Source organism: Pseudonaja textilis, chromosome Z (assembly GCF_049901715.1).
Source record: "Pseudonaja textilis isolate UNSWEBS1 chromosome Z, rPseTex1.2, whole genome shotgun sequence".
In the NCBI taxonomy this organism is placed as follows: Eukaryota; Metazoa; Chordata; class Lepidosauria; order Squamata; family Elapidae; genus Pseudonaja; species Pseudonaja textilis.
The window spans coordinates 105,512,566-105,531,322 of record NC_142008.1 but is presented as its reverse complement, the minus strand read 5'-3'; the positions used below and the strand labels follow the sequence as shown (position 1 = coordinate 105,531,322).

The 18,757-nt window shown below is 41.4% G+C and overlaps 1 protein-coding gene across 1 annotated transcript; it reads left to right on the top strand.

Annotated features, from left to right (window-relative positions):
- Positions 1–13,565: 13,565 nt before the first annotated feature.
- Positions 13,566–14,492, top strand: LOC113452682 (olfactory receptor 5V1-like). The gene has a single exon (XM_026724143.1). The coding sequence runs from the start codon at positions 13,566–13,568 to the stop codon at positions 14,490–14,492; it is 927 nt and encodes a 308-aa protein (XP_026579928.1).
- Positions 14,493–18,757: the final 4,265 nt, after the last annotated feature.

The window sequence follows — 18,757 nt, the reverse complement described above, 5'->3', positions numbered from 1 at the left end:
AACAAAGATTTGAAATACCTGATTGTAAATGTATTAACAGCGGCTAGGATTGTATTTGCTAAAAACTGAAAAAATGAGAAAAATACCATTGCAGCAAGAAATTATTAAGAAAATATTGGAATGTGCTGAAATGAGTAGATTGACATTTGAAATTAGAGAACAAGAGGATAAACAATTTTATAAAATTTGGGACCTTTTCTATCAATGGTTGGATGATAAAATACAATAATAGAATATTTAGAATTTTAGATAATAATGAATATATAAAGAGATTTTTTTTTCTTTTTTATTTAATATCACATTTATAAAATGTCTTCAGGATAGATTTGGTATGACTATATGATTTGTTATAAAATAAACTATGTAAATTATAGTTATCGCATAAAGTGTGAATGAATAAAATCATAGTCAAATGATTGTTTGATAGTGATACTAGGGTATATAATTTTTGATTGATAATATGAGTTATTATGTAATGTAACTGTAATTGAGACTATGAAATGAATGCACAAAAACTGGTAAACCGACCGACACACTGTTTGTATATTTATGAAAGAAAGCTGGATGTTTTTATGTTTTGTCAATCGATCGGGTGGTTTTTTAAAAGTGTTTAAAACACTTTTAAACAACAAGTGTTTAAAAGTGTTTAAGTGTTTTTAGAAGAACTGAAAATGGAACTTAAAAAGTACAAAGAAGATGCACAAGAAGGGAGAGGTTCTTTTGGCTTCGTATTTCAACTCTTAGAAATGGAGATCTGGAACTATGAGAAGCAACAAGAAACATTTGCAGAACAAGAATATTGGGACAAAGAAGCCATCTTTAATGATCAAGTAATTTTATGTGGGGGGAAGGAAAGAGAATGAAAAGTTTAAGATTTGAAAAAGCAACCAAAAAAAAAAAAGAATAGTTTGAAAAATAAGTATAATATTAGAAAGCAACAGAAGAGGGGATTAGAGAAGAGAGAAGTAGAAGTAGAGATGCAAGGGGGTAAAAAGGGGAGGGAGAAGAAGAGAGGGAAGAAGGAAAAGAAGTTATAAAGGACAGAAACAAAATATAGAGAAACAGGGAAAAGGTATAAGAATTGAAAGTATAAGCCTGTTTAGAGATAATGGGTGAAAACTTAATTATAAAAGGGATTCTGCAAAGGTACATAAGATAGTATTGTTATATTACAAATAGAAATAATCTTTGAAAATATGCTTAAAATGAGGGATAAAATATTTATTGTAATCTAGTGGAATGCTTGTTAATAAACAAATGAAATGAAGTGAATGAGAGAATTAAATTGGGAAAGGATGGGAACATTTTAATTATTATTAATGATTTATAAAATATAAGTAAAGAGAAATATGGAAAAAAAATAATTATGGAAAGTTTATAAGTGTTCCCAAGGAAGTATGATATTTAATTGAAAAGAAATGTTAAAGATGTTAAGATGTTAATGAATATTAATGATAGAATTGAATTGGAATGGAATGAGTGTTTTTTTACACACACACACACACACACACACACACACACACACACACACATGTATGTATGTATGTATGTATGTATGTATGTAATCTTTTTTTAAGAATATAGTGTGTATTTTAAGAATGTACCAAGCAAAATTCGATTGGAAGTTATGTATTATATTGAATGTTATAATCTTAAAGGTATACATTGAAGCTTAAATAAGAGTTGAATGGATAAAATTAAAAGATATAAAGGTGTCATACTCCTATTAGTAACTACAGGGGAAAAATTGTTTAATGAGAAAAAATAATATGAAATTGAAACAGGACAGACAAAAGTATAAATATAATGATTTGAATTGAGATGAGATAATCAAAATAAAGTTGAGAAAATTAAAAGAGGGGGAAAGTTATGTAGAAAATGTAAAACAGTAATAAGATATGGAATAGAACACAAGAATGAGCATGAAATTGAATTTGTGTCTGTATGAAGAAGTGTAACCAGGGACCATGCTATTTTTTTAAAAAAAAAGATGTTTTATTTGTATTATGTTTTTTTTTTGTGAAAACCCAAATAAAATTTTCAAAAAAATAAGATTGTACTGGTGACAAACTCAACTGGAAGCGACCCAGCATAATTTTCTGACTGAAATGGAAATAGAAAATGATTTCATGCCAGGAGAAGTTTTATTTATTTAGCATATGGCAAATACATGGATTTTTAGTGGTTCAAATGATAAAGTCCATCAGATATTGGCCGATGTAAGCTCTTGATGGACATTCAGGGACAATGTGATGGATATTTTGTTGAGGAACACCACAGTCACACTGAGGGGTAGAGACAAGACTTCACTTAAATAATGAGTCTTGGCAGACACCATGTTGGGTATGGATCCTGTTCAGAGATGACCAATGCTGGTGAGGAAGGTCAAAACCTGGCACCTTTTGTGTAGGATCAACTATGCAACTGCTTGTATCTGGGTGTTCATCAGGTCATTTGGCTTTCCACTGTGTGTTGATGTCAAAGTTGTTAGATAGCTGTTGAGCGAGTGCCAGAGAGGGCTTCCTGAATTTAAACTGCTAATTGATAGATGAGGAAGTTCAGCTTGCACAGGAAGAAGGGGGTTTCTCGTAATTTTGTTGTACTCCTTCACTAAGGCTTCCTGCCTAGCTGGTGGTGTAATGTGGCTCAAGATGGGGAGCCAGCATGTAGGAGTAGATTTTATGCAACCACTTATGATCCTCATTGTATCATTTCCAGCAGAAGTACTCAGTTCCTTACATCAGTTTTCACCTTCATAGATGCTTCTGGTTGTTTTTCAGACCACTGGGGCAAAATCATAACTGTTCCCATATTCAAAAATCATGGCAGGTCATTGCCGAACCAATGAATTTCAAAATAAAATCCATAAACTTCATGTGATGCATCTATTGGGAAAGTTATACAATTGCTTTGAGGCAGAAAATAATCTGACTATGCAGGTTTAATGCAAGAAGATCACCTTTAGGTTTATGTCTATTTCATTAGTATTTAACTAATGCTAAATATACTCATAGTACCTACAAAATTATGGTTTTAATAGATTTCAGGGCAGTATTCAATTTCATGTCATGATCCCTATTATAGGCAAATGCCAAATTTTTACTACTATAATAGATGCTTTTTTCAAGAAGCTTCTTGGATGAGAAATGAAACATGTTCTAAAAAAAAACCAAGAAAGTCTGCTTGTCTCTTGAAAAAAAAAACACCTTTGGGACAACCATGACATGGATGACTGAGCATCTCCATAGACATTTACTAATAGATATATTATTCTACAAATTTCCTTGACATGCTAGATTTAGTATATATTATAACAACTATAGGCAAATAATTAATAATTAATAATATTAATGAAAGGAGTATAATAAGCCACTTGCTGAGATCATCCATCACCATGGACTGAGGTCTCACCATTATGCTAATGATACTCAACTGTATTTCTCAGCCCATGGTGAGTTAAGTGATGCCTTATTCTCCCACTTGCAGTGCTTGGAGGCTGTTAGAATCTGGATGTGGAGCAATGGGTTGAAACTAAACCCTGCAAGACCAAATGACTCTGGGTTTGGGGTTTGTTGGCTCAGGGAGAATTGCTACTTTTGATCTTGGATGGGATGGCCCTACCGCAAAGAGATTCTGTGCATAATCTATGGCAGGCTTGTCCAACCTTTCACCTTCCCTGGGCCACATTAGAAGATGAAAATTTGGTTTGGGCCGCACATAAAATAAAATAACAGTAACGATACCTGATCATCCAAAAAAACCATAGAAAACATTTTTTTCATAAGATATCATAAAAAATAGCCAACCAGGGAGAAAGGAATGCAGGGGGGAGAAAGCTTTCTCGCCTCGCACCTACCTCTCCTCCTGCAAATGGCCCGGCTGGATGCGGCAGGACTGGAAGGCGAGGACCGGGAGGCTCGGTGCAGCAGCAGCAGAAGTGGCGGCGGGGGCAGAAGCCGCTACAACAGCTCCAGCGGCGGCGGCAGCAACAGTGGCGGCAGCAGCGGTGGCAGCAGCAGCAGGAGGTGGCGGAGCGGGACTCTTGGGCTGCGGCTACCTCAGCACGAGGAGCGCTCTGACGGCATCCGCTTTTTCTGTTGCTGCTTGGCGTGGCGCTCGCCTCGCCCCACCTCGCACCTGCCTCTCCTCCTCCTCCTCGCTGGCTCGTCCTCTTGCATGAAGGTTGGGGTGGGCACTGGGCTGCATTATGAGCCAACCTGGGCTGCATGAGGCCCGCGGGCCGCGGGTTGGACAAGCCTGATCTAGGGGTTTTCCTGGACTCACAACTCCTTCGAAGAGCAGGTGGCAGTCATGGCCAGGAGGGCCTTTAGACAACTGTGGGTTATGCACCAGTTACACCCTTTCCTGGACCAACGCTCATTCATGCCCTAGTTACTTCCCATCTTGATTATTGCAATGCTCTCTGCATGGGACTTCCCTTGAAGAGCATCTGGAAGCTCCAGTTGGTAAAAAATGCAGGTGCATGAATGGTTTTGTGCAGACCAGGTGTGCGCATATATAACCTCTCCTGCAGGAGCTGCATTGATCGTCAATTTGCTTCCAGGTGCAATTCAAGGTGCTGGTTGTTACCTTTAAAGCTCTTCATGGCTTGGGGCCAAGTTATCTGAGGGACCATCTCTTGCTGGTCACATGTCCCCAATCCATCAGAGCGGGGAGGCAGGGAATGTTGTGGGTTCCACTCCCAAAGGAGATACACCTGGTGGGACCCAGAAGAATGGCCTTCTCCTTGGTGGCTCCCTCTCTCTGGAACATCATTCCCCAGATATTAGAATGGCCCCCACTCTAATACTCTTTTGGAAGGCACAGAAGACCTGGTTCTGCTAGCAGGCCTGGGGAACCCAGAGTGGGATGGGGCCCATTAAATTGTTCATATGAACTGCTGTTGCTGGGGCAGGGAGTGGGAGTTGGGGGATGATTTTGTTATATTGAAATATATTAATTTATTTGATTGTTTTGTTAGTTTTTATTGTTTTAAATGTGGTTTTATATTCTGTAATCCACCTTGAATTGCCATAGTGAATAAGCAGCAATATAAATTCAATAAATAATAAATAAATAATAAGGATACAATTGTGTCTATATTAATTCCCTTATTGTAACAATGAGATGGACTTTGAGTGACAGAGTAAAGAGATGCTATCTAGATAATGACCATATAAATGAGTAGTGGGTGGAAAAGACACTTGGACAGTTTCCTAAGTTATTGTGCTATAAAGGTGATGGTTGAAAAATTGTACAGATAGTCCTCCACTTAATACCACAGTTGGGACCAGAACTTATGTTGCCAAGTAAGGAGATTGTTAAATGAGTAGCCCACAATTTTATGACTTTTTTGCCACAGTCATTAAGCAAATCATTGTAAATCATAGTCAGTAAATGAGTTCAGCTTCCTACATTGATTTAATATCTTAGAATCATAGAGTTGGAAGGGATCTAAAAGGTCTTCTGCTCCAAACCTCTGCATGGAAGGTCACAAATAGCAATCATCTGACACTAGGACACTGTATCCCCACTGTAGGGGGGGTTTTCTACTGGTTCTGTCCACCTCTGTAGAACCGGTAGCTTTGAAGAGCAGCAGACATAAAACCGGTTCTATGTCTGCTGATATTTTTTGCCCACCCGCCTGCTCGGGCTCTTATCTGACCTTTATTTCCTGCAGGAAAAAAAAGTGCTTTTTGAAAGGCTGCTTCTCTGCATGCAGTGTTCTGATGACTATTTAAAGGCACGCGAGCGCAGTGTGCAGGCAAACACATCATAAATCACCAAACCTCGTAGATCACCAAACCGGTAGTTAATCCTGTTGGATCCCATCCCTGACTGTATCTGTTATAAATCCATGCTGCAAAGTTTCAGTTCAAGGATATACAGTACAAATAATTATTATATAATTAGCCTATTTAAACTGGGAAACTATTCTTGCTAAATTAAACTTTTGGACTAAGTATTAATCAGCACTGGTATGAATTATAAACACATCATTCTTTTACGTTATCACAGCTAGTGCTTTCTTCCGCATATACAATTTAGGCAATTCTCAAGTTAAAGACTACCTATAACAAAATGGAAGTTAAATACAGCGAATGCTTCAGGGGTGAGATTCAAACTTTTTAACAACCGGTTCTGTGGGTGTGGCTAGGTAGGGTGGCTAGATGGGTGTGGCTTCTCTTTTTTGCACTTGTTTTTTTTGCATCCCCGGGGAGCACTTTTTTTTTGCATCCTGGGAGCGCTTTTGCTGCCAGAAGGCTTCCTTGGGGCCCAGAAAGACAAAAAATGGAGCTGAGGGTACAGCCCCCCCATGCTCTATTTTTGGGCCTTCTGGGCCTCAGACAAGCCTCCTGAGGGAGTATTTTTGTTTCCAGAAAGCTTCCCCGGGACTCAGGAAGGCAAAAATATGGAGCGGGGTGGGGGGCACAGCTTGCCCCCCCCCACGACACCGTGGGGGGCACAGCTTGCCCCCCCCCCACGACACCGCTTTTTACCTAACAGTAAGAGAGCAAGGGGGATCCTGGCAGAGCTGATCATCAGAACAGCTGGTCATTGGGAGGGGGAAAAGAGATACTTTAAGGGGTGAGTGGGCGGGACAGAATACAGTCAGCAATGTCGGGCATGTGCACGATGTCATGTATGCGTTATAAGGACTGACTGGGTGGGGAGGGAAGGGGCAGGAAGAGAGGGGAGGGGCCAGCCAGGGGCATAATTTGCCAGTTCTTCAAACTGCGCAGAATCATAACAACCAGTTCTATAGAACTGATCCAAACTGATAGAATCCCACCCCTGCAATGTTTTCTTCCTAATACTACACACACACACACACACACACACACACACACACACACACACACACACAAACTTTCACGAGTATAAACATCCTTGAAACAATTTTCAACTAATTATCTTTATATACTGTTCTTCTGAAATGGAATAGCTTTTTCAGAATAACACATTTCTTTCTTGTTAGTAGTCTGGGTTTTATGGAAGTGTTGCATAAGGAGGATGTTATGTCTGTGGAACTGGTTGGGGTCCCCAACCAGGTCCGCTGTTTGAGCGGGAGCACCAGCAGCTCCCATTGGTTGGCTCCGTTTGACAGTCGGCTATATAAGCCGGCTGTCGAGCAGAGCCAGCCGTTGTCGCCCGCTGGTCTGCAAGTTAGCAAGCAGACGCGACAACCCTTTATTCCTTGCAATAAAGCCTGTTAGTTGTATGCTCTGGTCTCATGCCTCTTCCTTACCATCGCTCTACAACACTGGCGACGAGGATGGGATGGTCGAAGGCTAACCAGACGCGTTTGTTCAAAGAGCTGTAAATCACGGAGAGTGAAGCCACGGGCGCTGTAGCCGCAGCCGACCCACGCTCGCAAAGAGCGTGAAATTCAAACTGATATTGTTTGAGCTGATTCTCTGAAACGAGCCACAGGCGCCGCAGTCGAGGCCCCCCACGCTCACCAAGAGCGCGATTTTCAAAAAGAGCTACGCAGCCCAGAGAGACAGCCGCAGCCGCGTTCTTTTAAGAGCGCAAATTCAAATAGCGATTGAAGAAGACGAACCTGTTCTTTTCTCCATGATGAGTACTAATTCAGCATTCCCTCCATTCAAACCCAACGAGGAAACATGGGACTCCTACAAAAATCAATTCAGCCATTTTCTTGACGCCATCGGTTTAGCCGACGCTGCGGAGCATAGGAAGAAGTCCTATTTCCTGAGTTACTGCGGAGCCGCCGTCTTCGACACCGCTACAGCGTTAGTTGCACCCCGCGCCATCAGAAGCGTCCCATGGGACGAGCTACAGGACATACTTTCAAATCACTATTTGCCCAAACCTTCCCAAATAGCCAGAAGGTATGCCTTCAGGGTCAGGAAACAGGCAGAGGGGGAGTCGATCAACGAATACATGGCCACCCTGAGAACAGCCGCTTTACAGTGCGGATTCAAATAATATTTGGATGACATGCTGTTGGACCAGATCGTCTGTGGGGTGAGAGACCTGAGACTCCAGAGGCGTTTACTGGCAAAAAAGGACTTGACTCTAGTCTTAGCCATGGAGGAAGCCCTGGCTGCTGAGCTCTCGGCCCAGTCAGCAGCTGAAATTCAGGGCACTCAATCTAAACCCAGCACGCCAACTGTCCATTCTGAAGAAGTAATCAGCGAAGATGACCCCACAGACACATCTGACATTAACCGCCTTAAACATCAGAAGCCTTCACAGGTAGGAGCGGGGCAGAGAAACAACTTCACCCCCAAGCAACCTCCCATGTGCCTAACCTGTGGAGGCTCCCACCCTAGGGCATCCTGCAGGTTCAGAAACGCCATCTGCCTGAACTGCCAAAAGAAGGGTCACATCGCTAGAGTCTGCCAAGCAGGGCGATCTTTACCTCAAAGGCCTCCACCACCTCCCAACTCCCAAAGGCAAGTGGAGGACTGCTATACCTGCTACCACGCTAACCATACTTCCCAAACCCCTGACAAAATTAAAATTTCTGTTTTCCTAGAAGGTAAACCCTGCAGGATGGAGGTGGACACGGGATCCGCGCTCTCAATCATCTCCTGGGATACCCTGAAGAGGATCCAGCCCAGACTGTCAAGGAAACAGCTTCAAAGATGCCACTTGACGCTGTGGGACTACCAGGGCAAGAACATTCCTGTCCTCCGGAAAGGCAAGTTCCTTGTTCAATTCCAAGCCTTTAAAGGCCATCTGCCTCTAGTGGTTGTTAATGGTACCCTCCCTAGTCTATTGGGACTTGATTGGTTTCCTTCTCTCGGCCTTAGTGTAACCGGGATCCATGCTGTCTCAACTTCTGATGTAGATACACTATTTTCTGATTTTTCCGATGTATTTAGCAATGAGCTGGGTTGCTATTCGGGCACCCCCATATCATTTTCAGTAGACCCCCAGGCAACCACTCTTCGTTTAAAACCATGTAGGGTACCTTTTGCCATCCGTCCCAAATTGGACGCAGAACTAGACAAACTACTTAAGCAAGGGGTGCTAGAACCCACTGATTTCGCTAAATGGGAGACCCCCATAGTCACCCCACTTAAGAAAGATGGCAGTTTGAGAATCTGTGCGGATTACAAAACCACGCTCAACCGCTATCTGCAGGTCAGCGCATACCCTGTCCCGTTATTCAGCATCTGTTACACACTTTCGAACCCGGCACCATTTTCGCCAAGTTAGACATGTCCCAGGCATACCAACAGTTCCCTGTCGATGAGCAGAGAGCGGAATTACAGACCATAATCATGCACAGGGAGGCATTCAAGTGTAGGCGCCTCCAATTCAGGGTCAGCGTGGCCCCAGGCATTTTCCAGTCACTCATGGAGAGGATTCTCCAGGGTCTCCCAGGAGTGGTCCCCTACTTCGATGACATCTTAGTCTCAGCCACGAACCGACCCCAGCTCATTCAGAGAGTCAGGACAGTGCTGGAGAGGTTTAGACAGCATGGCCTTAAACTTAAGAGGGAGAAGTGTGCCATCGCCACTAGGCAGGTGGACTTTCTGGGTTATAAAATAGACGCCTCTGGCATCCACCCCGTTGAGTCCAAGGTGAAGGCCATCCATGAGGCACCCACACCCACCAACAAGACTGAACTTCAAGCTTTCCTGGGACTCCTGAACTTTTACGCCTCATTCCTCCCGCACAAGGCATCGGTCACTGAACCATTACATAGGCTACTAGATAAAGACTCGCCCTGGCACTGGGGACCCAAGGAAACCCATGCTTTCAAGTCAGTCAAATCCTTAATCACATCAGAAGCGGTTCTAGTTCAATTCAATCAATGTCTTCCCCTGGTCCTGTCTGCTGATGCATCCCCTTTTGGCATTGGGGCTGTCCTGAGCCACAGACTCCCCAACGGGTCCGAGGCACCAATTGCTTTCTTTTCTAGGACCCTTTCTCCAACTGAGAGGAACTACAGCCAAATCGATAAAGAGGTCTTGGCTGCAGTGGCTGCAGTTAAGAAGTTCCACGAATTCTTGTTTGGCCACCACTTTGAGTTAGTGACTGACCACAAACCTCTTTTAGGACTTCTGTCTGGAGATAAGCAAACCCCGCAGGTACTTTCACCCAGAATGACCAGATGGACCCTGTTTTTGGCCGCTTACTCATTCAAGTTAGTGCATCGTCCCGGTAAGAACTTGAGCCACGCCGATGCCCTTAGTCGATGCCCCCTGCCAGTTCCAGTCGTAGACCCAGCGCCTATCCATGCCATTTTTGAGGTCAACGAACTCAAGCTCCCAGTGACAGCCGAGGACATTGTGGCGCACTCAAAGAAGGACAAAATCATCGCCCAGGTTCTGGACTGGGTGGGAAGGGGGTGGCCGGAAACTCAATGTACAACTGATTTTGTCCCCTTTAAAACCCGCCAGCAGGATCTGTCAAAGTTGCAAGGTTGTCTATTATGGGGAACAAGAGTGGTCATCCCAGCCTCCCTTCGAGTGCCCATCCTGAAGGTGCTTCACGAGGGTCATCCGGGCATCGTAAGAATGAAGGCCCTGGCCCGCAGCTACGTCTGGTGGCCCGGCATGGATGCTCAAATCACCAACTGGGTAAGCTCTTGCCAGCCTTGCCAACAAACCAGGGCTGCCCCTCCAGCTGCCACGCCCACCAGATGGGAGAGTGCAAATGCCCCTTGGTCCCGCTTGCACGTCGACCTGGCTGGGCCTGTACATGGCAGGACCTTCTTGGTGGTCGTGGATTCATACTCTAAGTGGATTGATGTAGCCTTACTTCCCACAACCACCACCCAGGCGATAGTTAAGGCCCTAACCCGTCTATTTGTCACCCACGGACTTCCGGACACGCTGGTTTCAGACAAAGGCCCACAGTTCACATCGTGTGAATTCAGCATGTACACTGCTAACTTGGGCATCAGGCACGTGCACTTACAGCACCATTCCATCCCGCTAGCAACGGGATGGCAGAGAGAGCAGTTAGGTCAGCCAAGGAGGCACTCGCCAGGTTTGGCCAAGAGGATTGGCACTCTAAACTGTCTCGTTTCCTGCTCAGCCAGCACACACAACACCCTGCACCACCACCAACAAATCTCCTGCCGAACTTCTAATGGGAGACGCCTTAGAACCACCTGGACAGGCTACACCCCCACTACTGCCCAGACACCCCCTTAGGGTCCGACAGTCTGGTCAGAGACTTCGCCCCACAAGACCTGATATATGCCAGGAACTACGCGGGGGATCCGTTGTGGGTGCCAGGACAAGTCGTGTCAGTCACAGGTCCCAGGTCCTACAGGATCCTCCTAGAGGATGGACGTTTGTGGCGGAGACATGTAGATCAACTCAGAAGGCGGCGGAAGGGCGCGACAGATACCAACCCCATGCCAACCTGCCAGCGCCAACGACGCCTCACCAGTGCCTGACGCGGATCCCCTGTGGAACCTGGTTTTCCCTGACGAGCGAGAGGACTGGCGGGAGAACCCGAGTTTCCGGCCAGAGTCACCACTCCAGCCACCGAGCGGCCCCGTTGACCAGCCGGACCTCGAGACTCAGCCGGGCCAACCTGAGCAGGGGTTTTCACCAGTTCCACAGGACACTATGCCGGGGCAAACCCACGCCCCGATGACCGCCGAGGCACGTTCCGAAGACCAGGACTTGACACCGGCCGACAGTTCACCCGAACTGCGACGTTCTGGTCGCCAGCGAAGACAACCCTCATATCTACAGGACTACGCATGTTCCCAGCTGGGGGAAAGGAGTGTTATGTCTGTGGAACTGGTTGGGGTCCCCAACCAGGTCCGCTGTTTGAGTGGGAGCACCAGCAGCTCCCATTGGTTGGCTCCGTTTGACAGTCGGCTATATAAGCCGGCTGTCGAGCAGAGCCAGCCGTTGTTGCCCGCTGGTCTGCAAGTTAGCAAGCAGACGCGACAACCCTTTATTCCTTGCAATAAAGCCTGTTAGTTGTACACTCTGGTCTCATGCCTCTTCCTTACCATTGCTCTACAGCAGAGGACATCAGCAGCAGATCTCTATGGAAATGTTAAAGAAAAGTTTGTTAGTTTAAAATATGCCTCTTTTTTCACAATTAATTAGAGATTAAAAATGTCTAAAAATGATTTTTATAATTATGTAATTTGCTGGTTGTTTATCACAATGAAACTTTATTTGATAATAATACATACAGTCAATTCATGTAGAACTGGTTTCTTCAATATTTTCTAATATATATTTAAAACAGATTATTTATGCTCTGTCTTGGCTGTATCTTGTCAATAAGACTAAATATTTTTAACTAATTGAAAGTTCTGCCTTTCAAATGTCTGAGGAAGTACATGAAGAATGCAGGGGAATACTGAATTCTTTTCTTCAGTAACTGGTAGAGATATGTAGAGTTTGTTTCTGAGAGTAGTTTATACTGTAGAGCATTATGATAAGCATCCTTTCAAAGCCTTAATTTTCAAGGTTACATTATCTGAATGTAAATGTGATTCTTCCCAGTCATTATGCATCCTTTCTACTATCTATCACTTTGCTGAAACTTGTGAATAAAGAAAAATCTCAGAAAAAAAATACTCTGCTGTCTAAGTAGTTGTTAAAACTGCCAGATTGTAATGGGATGTAGTCTGGATTCCCAGGAGGAAGGGCTGCATTCCACAGTTGGAAGAGAAGCTAAATAGTTTCTTTGAGAGGAAAATGGTCAAGATAGCTTCTATAAGACCCAAGTATGAGCATAAATTCTGTTTGGCATAATTTGTTTAACCTAGAACTTAATTCCATTTAATTGTTCTTTAGTGGTAGGTTTCTCTTAGGAATGAAAAAAGCTAATAAGATTGGAAGAATGTCAAGGGATTTGATTTGTTTCAGCACTTTAGAGAAAATAAGAATTCATCCTTATTAAAAGAGATTTACATTTTAATAAAAGGTGGCTCCATAATTAATACTACAAGAGACTGCAATTGTTTGCATTTACTTATAGATAAATGGCAATAAATAGATGATGAATAGATAGGTGACAAGTACCTTTGAAAATTTAGAACAAATGTAAGTACCCTAGCTTCTTATCCAATATGGAACACATTGTTTCTTGTATAAAGATGGAATTCTGTTCACAAATGAAAAAAAGAAATTGTGGAAATCACCATGCATATACTGGAGCGAGGAATAAAATGTCTAGGGGCTTTTGTATTTGATTTTAGAAGATTTGGAACAGCTGAATGTTTTATTTGTTTTATTTTTAGTGCTTTATAAATTCTGTAATCTATTTCTTATTGCTATATTGTTGAAAATGCCTCAAAGACCTAGGGTAAGGGGTATGTAATCAATATGAGAAATGAAAACTGCTTCAAATTTTATGCAGAGGACAATCCAGTTTTAGAAACTTACTTGATTGAATTAATGACATAAGGAATAAAAATCAAAATAGATAACTCTGAAATTTTCGTGTATGTTTCATACCAAGTAATGGTATAATAATTTCCCTTGAAAATATTACATTGAAAGCACATGTCATATTTCATCTTTTATATTATTTTTAAGTTTCATGTATATAATATTTAATCTTTCCTTCTCTATAGGAATAGGTCATATTTGAATTTAAACATGGGGGTACAAAATAAAACTGAACTGATTGAATTTATCATACTTGGCTTTAGAAATCTGCAAGAAATCCATCTTTTGTTCTTCATTGGGTTCTTCATCATTTATCTCTTCACTGTGGTGTGGAATACCTTCATTATCCTAATGACATTGATGGACCAGAAGCTCCATAACCCTATGTATTTCTTCCTCAGAAATCTTTCCTTTCTGGACATTTGCTATACAACCACCACTATTCCCCAGATGCTGGCTCATTTAATCTCAGAGAAAAATAGCATTTCCTATATGGGTTGTGCACTTCAGGCATATTTCTTTTTTTCTTTTGTGGGTATTGAGTGCCTTCTGCTTGCAGTAATGGCCTTTGACCATTATGTTGCCATTTGCAATCCTCTTCACTACACATTGATTATTAGCAAAGAAATTTGTCTCCAACTGGCTACAGCTTGCTGGGCCGGTGGCTTACTCAACTCAGTAGTACATACAACCTTTGCCTTTCAGTTACCATTTTGTGGCAACAACCACCTAGATGCTTTCTATTGTGATATTGCTCCATTGCTGAGATTATCATGTGGAGACACTTCTCTCAATCAAATTCTTTTGCTCTCCATTGGTTTTTTCATAGCTTGGACTCCTTTGGCATGCATCCTTCTGTCATATGGTTGTATTATTTCAACCATCTTAAGTATGCACTCTTCAGAAAGCAGGCAAAAAGCCTTTTCCACCTGTTCCTCCCATCTCACAGTGGTCCTTTTATACTATGGAAGTGCCCTTTTCACTTACTCAAGGTCAAATGACAATAATTCTTCAAATCAAGCTAAACTCATTCCAGTAATATATAGTATTTTAACCCCACTTTTAAACCCTATCATATATACTTTACGCAATAATGATGTAATGAATGCCTGGAGAAATGCAATTAAAAAAAGATGAAACTTTTGTTTGTTTTATACTCAACATTTGTTGAGTATCAATTTTTTTAGCTTTTCAGAGTAACTTCTTTTTGCTGCTGTGATGTCCGTTGGTAATGGATTTCAGGCCTGATTGTACAGCTTTCTATCTCCTTTCCTGCAATGTGTTTATTTATTATCATTATGCCAATATGAAACTTGATTGTTCATCTTAAAGAATGAAACTTTAGTTCATAAAAATGCCCACAGCCAATTTTTGTACAGTTATCCTATTAATTTTTTTTCTTGTTTTGTTTGATTGTTCATGCTACAACTTGTCTATACCTTTGAGAATAGAAGAGTAGTCTTGAGAAATAAGACATACAGATTTTAAATCGTTGAAACTCTTTGACCATGTGAGCACCTACAGAATATAGAGGAATATTGACTTTGGATCTTTTGTTCAATTTTGTTCAATGAGGGATGCTGATTTTGTATATGGTGATAGTACACTGCTCAAAAAAATAAAGGGAACACAAAAATAAGACATCCTAGATCTGAATGAATGAAATATTCTTATTAAATATTTTGTTCATTACATAGTTGAATGTGCTGACAACAAAATCACATAAAATTGATGTGCTCAATTGGATTCAGGTCTGGGGAATGGGTGGGCCAGTCCATAGCATCAATGCCTTCGTCTTGCAGGAACTGTTGACACACTCCAGCCACATGAGGTCTAGCATTGTCATGCATTAGGAGGAACCCAGGGCCAACCGCACCAGCATATGGCCTCACAAGGGGTCTGAGGATCTCATCTCAGTACCTAATGGCAGTCAGACTACCTCTGGCGAGAACATGGAGGACTGTGTGGCCCCCTAAAGAAATGCCACCCACACCATTACTGACCCACTGCCAAACCAGTCATGCTGGAGGATGTGCAGGCAGCAGAACATTCTCCACGGCATCTCCAGACCCTGTCACATCTGTCACATGTGCTCAGTGTGAACCTGCTTTCATCTGTGAAGAGCAGTGGCGAATGTGCCAATCTTGGTGTTTTCTGGCAAATGCCAAATGTCCTGCATGCTGTTGGGCTGAAATCACAACCCCCACCTCTGGATGTCGGGCCCTCATACCACCCTCATGGAGTCTGTTTCTGACCATTTGAGCAGCCACATGCACATTTGTGGCCCACTGGAGGTGATTTTACAGGGCTCTGGTAGTGCTCCTCCTGTCTCTCCTTGCACAAAGGCAGAGGTAGTGGTCCTGATGCTGGGTTGTTGTCCTCCTACGGCTTCCTCCATGTCTCCTGATGTACTGGCCTGTCTCCTGGTAGTGCCTCCATGCTCTGGACAATATGCTGACAGACACAGCAAACCTTCTTGCCACAGCTCACATTAATGTGCCATCCTGTATGAGCTGCATTACCTGAGCCACTTGTGTGGGTTGTAGACTCCGTCTCATGCTACCACTAGAGTGAAAGCACCGCCAGCATTCAAAAGTGACCAAACCATCAGCCAGAAAGCATAGAAACTGAGAAGTGGTCTCTGGTCACCACCTGCAGAACCACTCTTTTATTGGGGATGTCTTCCTAACTGCCTATACTTTTCACCTGTTGTCTATTCCATTTGTACAATAGCATGTGAAATTGATTGTCAATCAGTGTTGCTACCTAAGTGGACAGTTTGATTTCAGAGAAATGTGATTGACTTGGAGTTACATTGTGTTGTTTAAGCATTCCCTTTATTTTTTTGAGCAGTGTATATAAGGCATTATGATAAACACACTTTCACAATCTTAATATTCAATTTTATGGCACCTGAATTTGACAATTATTCCTCCCATCTTAATTCTACCTACTATTTTGCTGATACTTTTTGTCACTACATCAAATCTTTGAAAAAAAGTGATCTGTAAGAAGTTGTTAAACCTGTGAGATGTTCCCCATACATGTGGCTTCATCATCCCTATCATTGTTACAATACCCTAGGTATTATCACAAATTCTATTTGGCATAATCAGATTAACCTGGAAGATCTAAATAACTATTACTTTATGGCATCTATCTCTAAGGAATGAGAAAAGTTAAAAAAGTTGGAAGACTTTCAAGGGATCTGTCAACATTTTTTAAAAAAAGTTTCTTGGTTAAAAGAGATTTGCATTTTAATAAAAGTTATCAATAGGGGACATTATATGTAACTCACAGTTGAAATGAGGGGTCCTTTGTACTAGTTGGGCTTGGTTGCTTTCTTGTGATGTTTCATTACCAAACCAGATAAGATTATCACTAGCACTAGCACTGATGATGTTATATAATTTGATGTTATATAAATAATGAAACATCTGCAAGAAAATAACCAAGCTCAGAGAGCACCACCAAGTACCTTCAATTATACTGATACTACAATACTACTGCAATCATCTACATTTATTCAAAGATAGATAGGAAATAAGTAGATGATAGATGCACTCTAAATATTTAGTCAAATGTAAGCATATTAGCTTCTTATATAATATGAATCAAACATTTTTTTTTGAAAACAATTTTATTGGTTTTTTTAAAAACAAACAAAACAAACAAAACATAAAAACATCAGCTCTCTCCCATACATATATACAAGCAGTGTGTCGGTTGGTTCATCAGTTTTGTGCATTCATTTCGTAGTCTCAATTACAGTTACATTACATAATAACTCGTATTATCAATCCAAACTTATATATCCTAGTATCACTATTAGAAAATCATTTGACTATGATTTTATTCATTCATACTTTATGAGATAACTATAATTTAGGTAGTTTATTCTATAACAAATCATATAATCATACCAAATCTATCCTAAAAACACTTTATATATATGATGTCAAATAACAAAAGAAAAAGAAAAAACAAAGATATTCCTTGTTATCTAACATTCTAAATATTCTATTATTGTATTTTATCATCCAAACATTGATAGAAAAGGTCCCAAATTTTATAGAATTGTTTCTCCTCTTGCTCTCTAATTTCAAATGTCAATCTACTCATCTCAGCACATTCCAATATTTTCTTAATAATTTCTTCCTGCAATGGTATTTTCTCATTTTTCCAATTTTTAGCAAATACAATCCTAGCCACTGTTAATACATTTACAATCAGATATTTCAAGTCTTTACTGTATGTATCTGGTAAGATTCCCAATAAAAAGATCTCTGGTTTCAAATCTATGTGTTTCTTCGTCATTTTTTCCAACCACATGTGGATTTTAGTCCAATATTTTCTAGCATCCTCACAAGTCCACCACATATGGTAATATGAGCCAGGTATCTGATTCCATTTCCAGCATTTTTCAGATTTATTCTTGAACATTCTTGCTATCCTTGTCGGGGGAAAGTGCCACCTGTAAAACATCTTATACAGATTTTCTTTATAAGCTGTTGACATTGTCATTTTATAATTTTGCGACCATAGTTTTTGCCATTTCTCTAAATCAATCCCATATCCAAAATTCTTCCCCCAAGCAATCATAGTTTCTTTGACTTGTTCTTCCTTTAATTTGTAGCCAGCTTCCATTTATTTCCAGCATCTTTCTCTCAGCTTGGAACTGGACTGGATTTTTCTCCTCTCAATAAAGAACTCAGCTTGAAATTATCACATGTCATTCTTGGTTTGGTACCTGACAGAAGACTTCAGAAAGCCTCATATAGCTTCAGAAGTCTTCAGACCAGTGATGGGATTCAATTTTTTACTACCGGTTCTGTGGGCATGGCTTGGTGGGTGTGGCAAAGTAAGGATACTGTAAAATCTCCAGTCAGAGGTAGTATTTGAGGGTTCTCTGAACTACTCAAAATTTCCACTACCGACTCTCTGGAACTGGTCAGAACCTGCTGAATACCACCTCTGCTTCAGACCTCTGCACAATTTTGGAAAGAAAACAGCAAAATGCAGATCCTCAATCAGCCAGGGCGATTGAGCTGTACCCCAAGACTTGCATGCATGGAGACTGGTGCAAAGTGGTATTTATGAGGGGTACCAGTGACACTTGGCCTGACATAGAAGCCAGTATTAATGTAAAATTGAACCAAATATTTAGCCCAAATCATGCATTTTTTTAAAAATTGTAGTCTAGAATTGTTGGCATAATGTGTCCTATAAGCTTCAGAACTAAAACATATTTAGCATTTGTTTGTTGCTGTAAGTTTTATTGCATTTTAAAGTATTTTGAAAAGATATGTGTTCTAACCATTCCTTTTTTTCAAAAGTAGATTTGGATACAGGAAATATAAGGCATATTGATGAATGCTAATATTACAAGAATGCAAGGCTTT

Coding starts and splice junctions, on each gene's coding strand:
- LOC113452682 (XM_026724143.1), top strand. CDS start 13,566: ATGGGGGTACAAAATAAAACTGAACTGATTGAATTTATCATACTTGGC.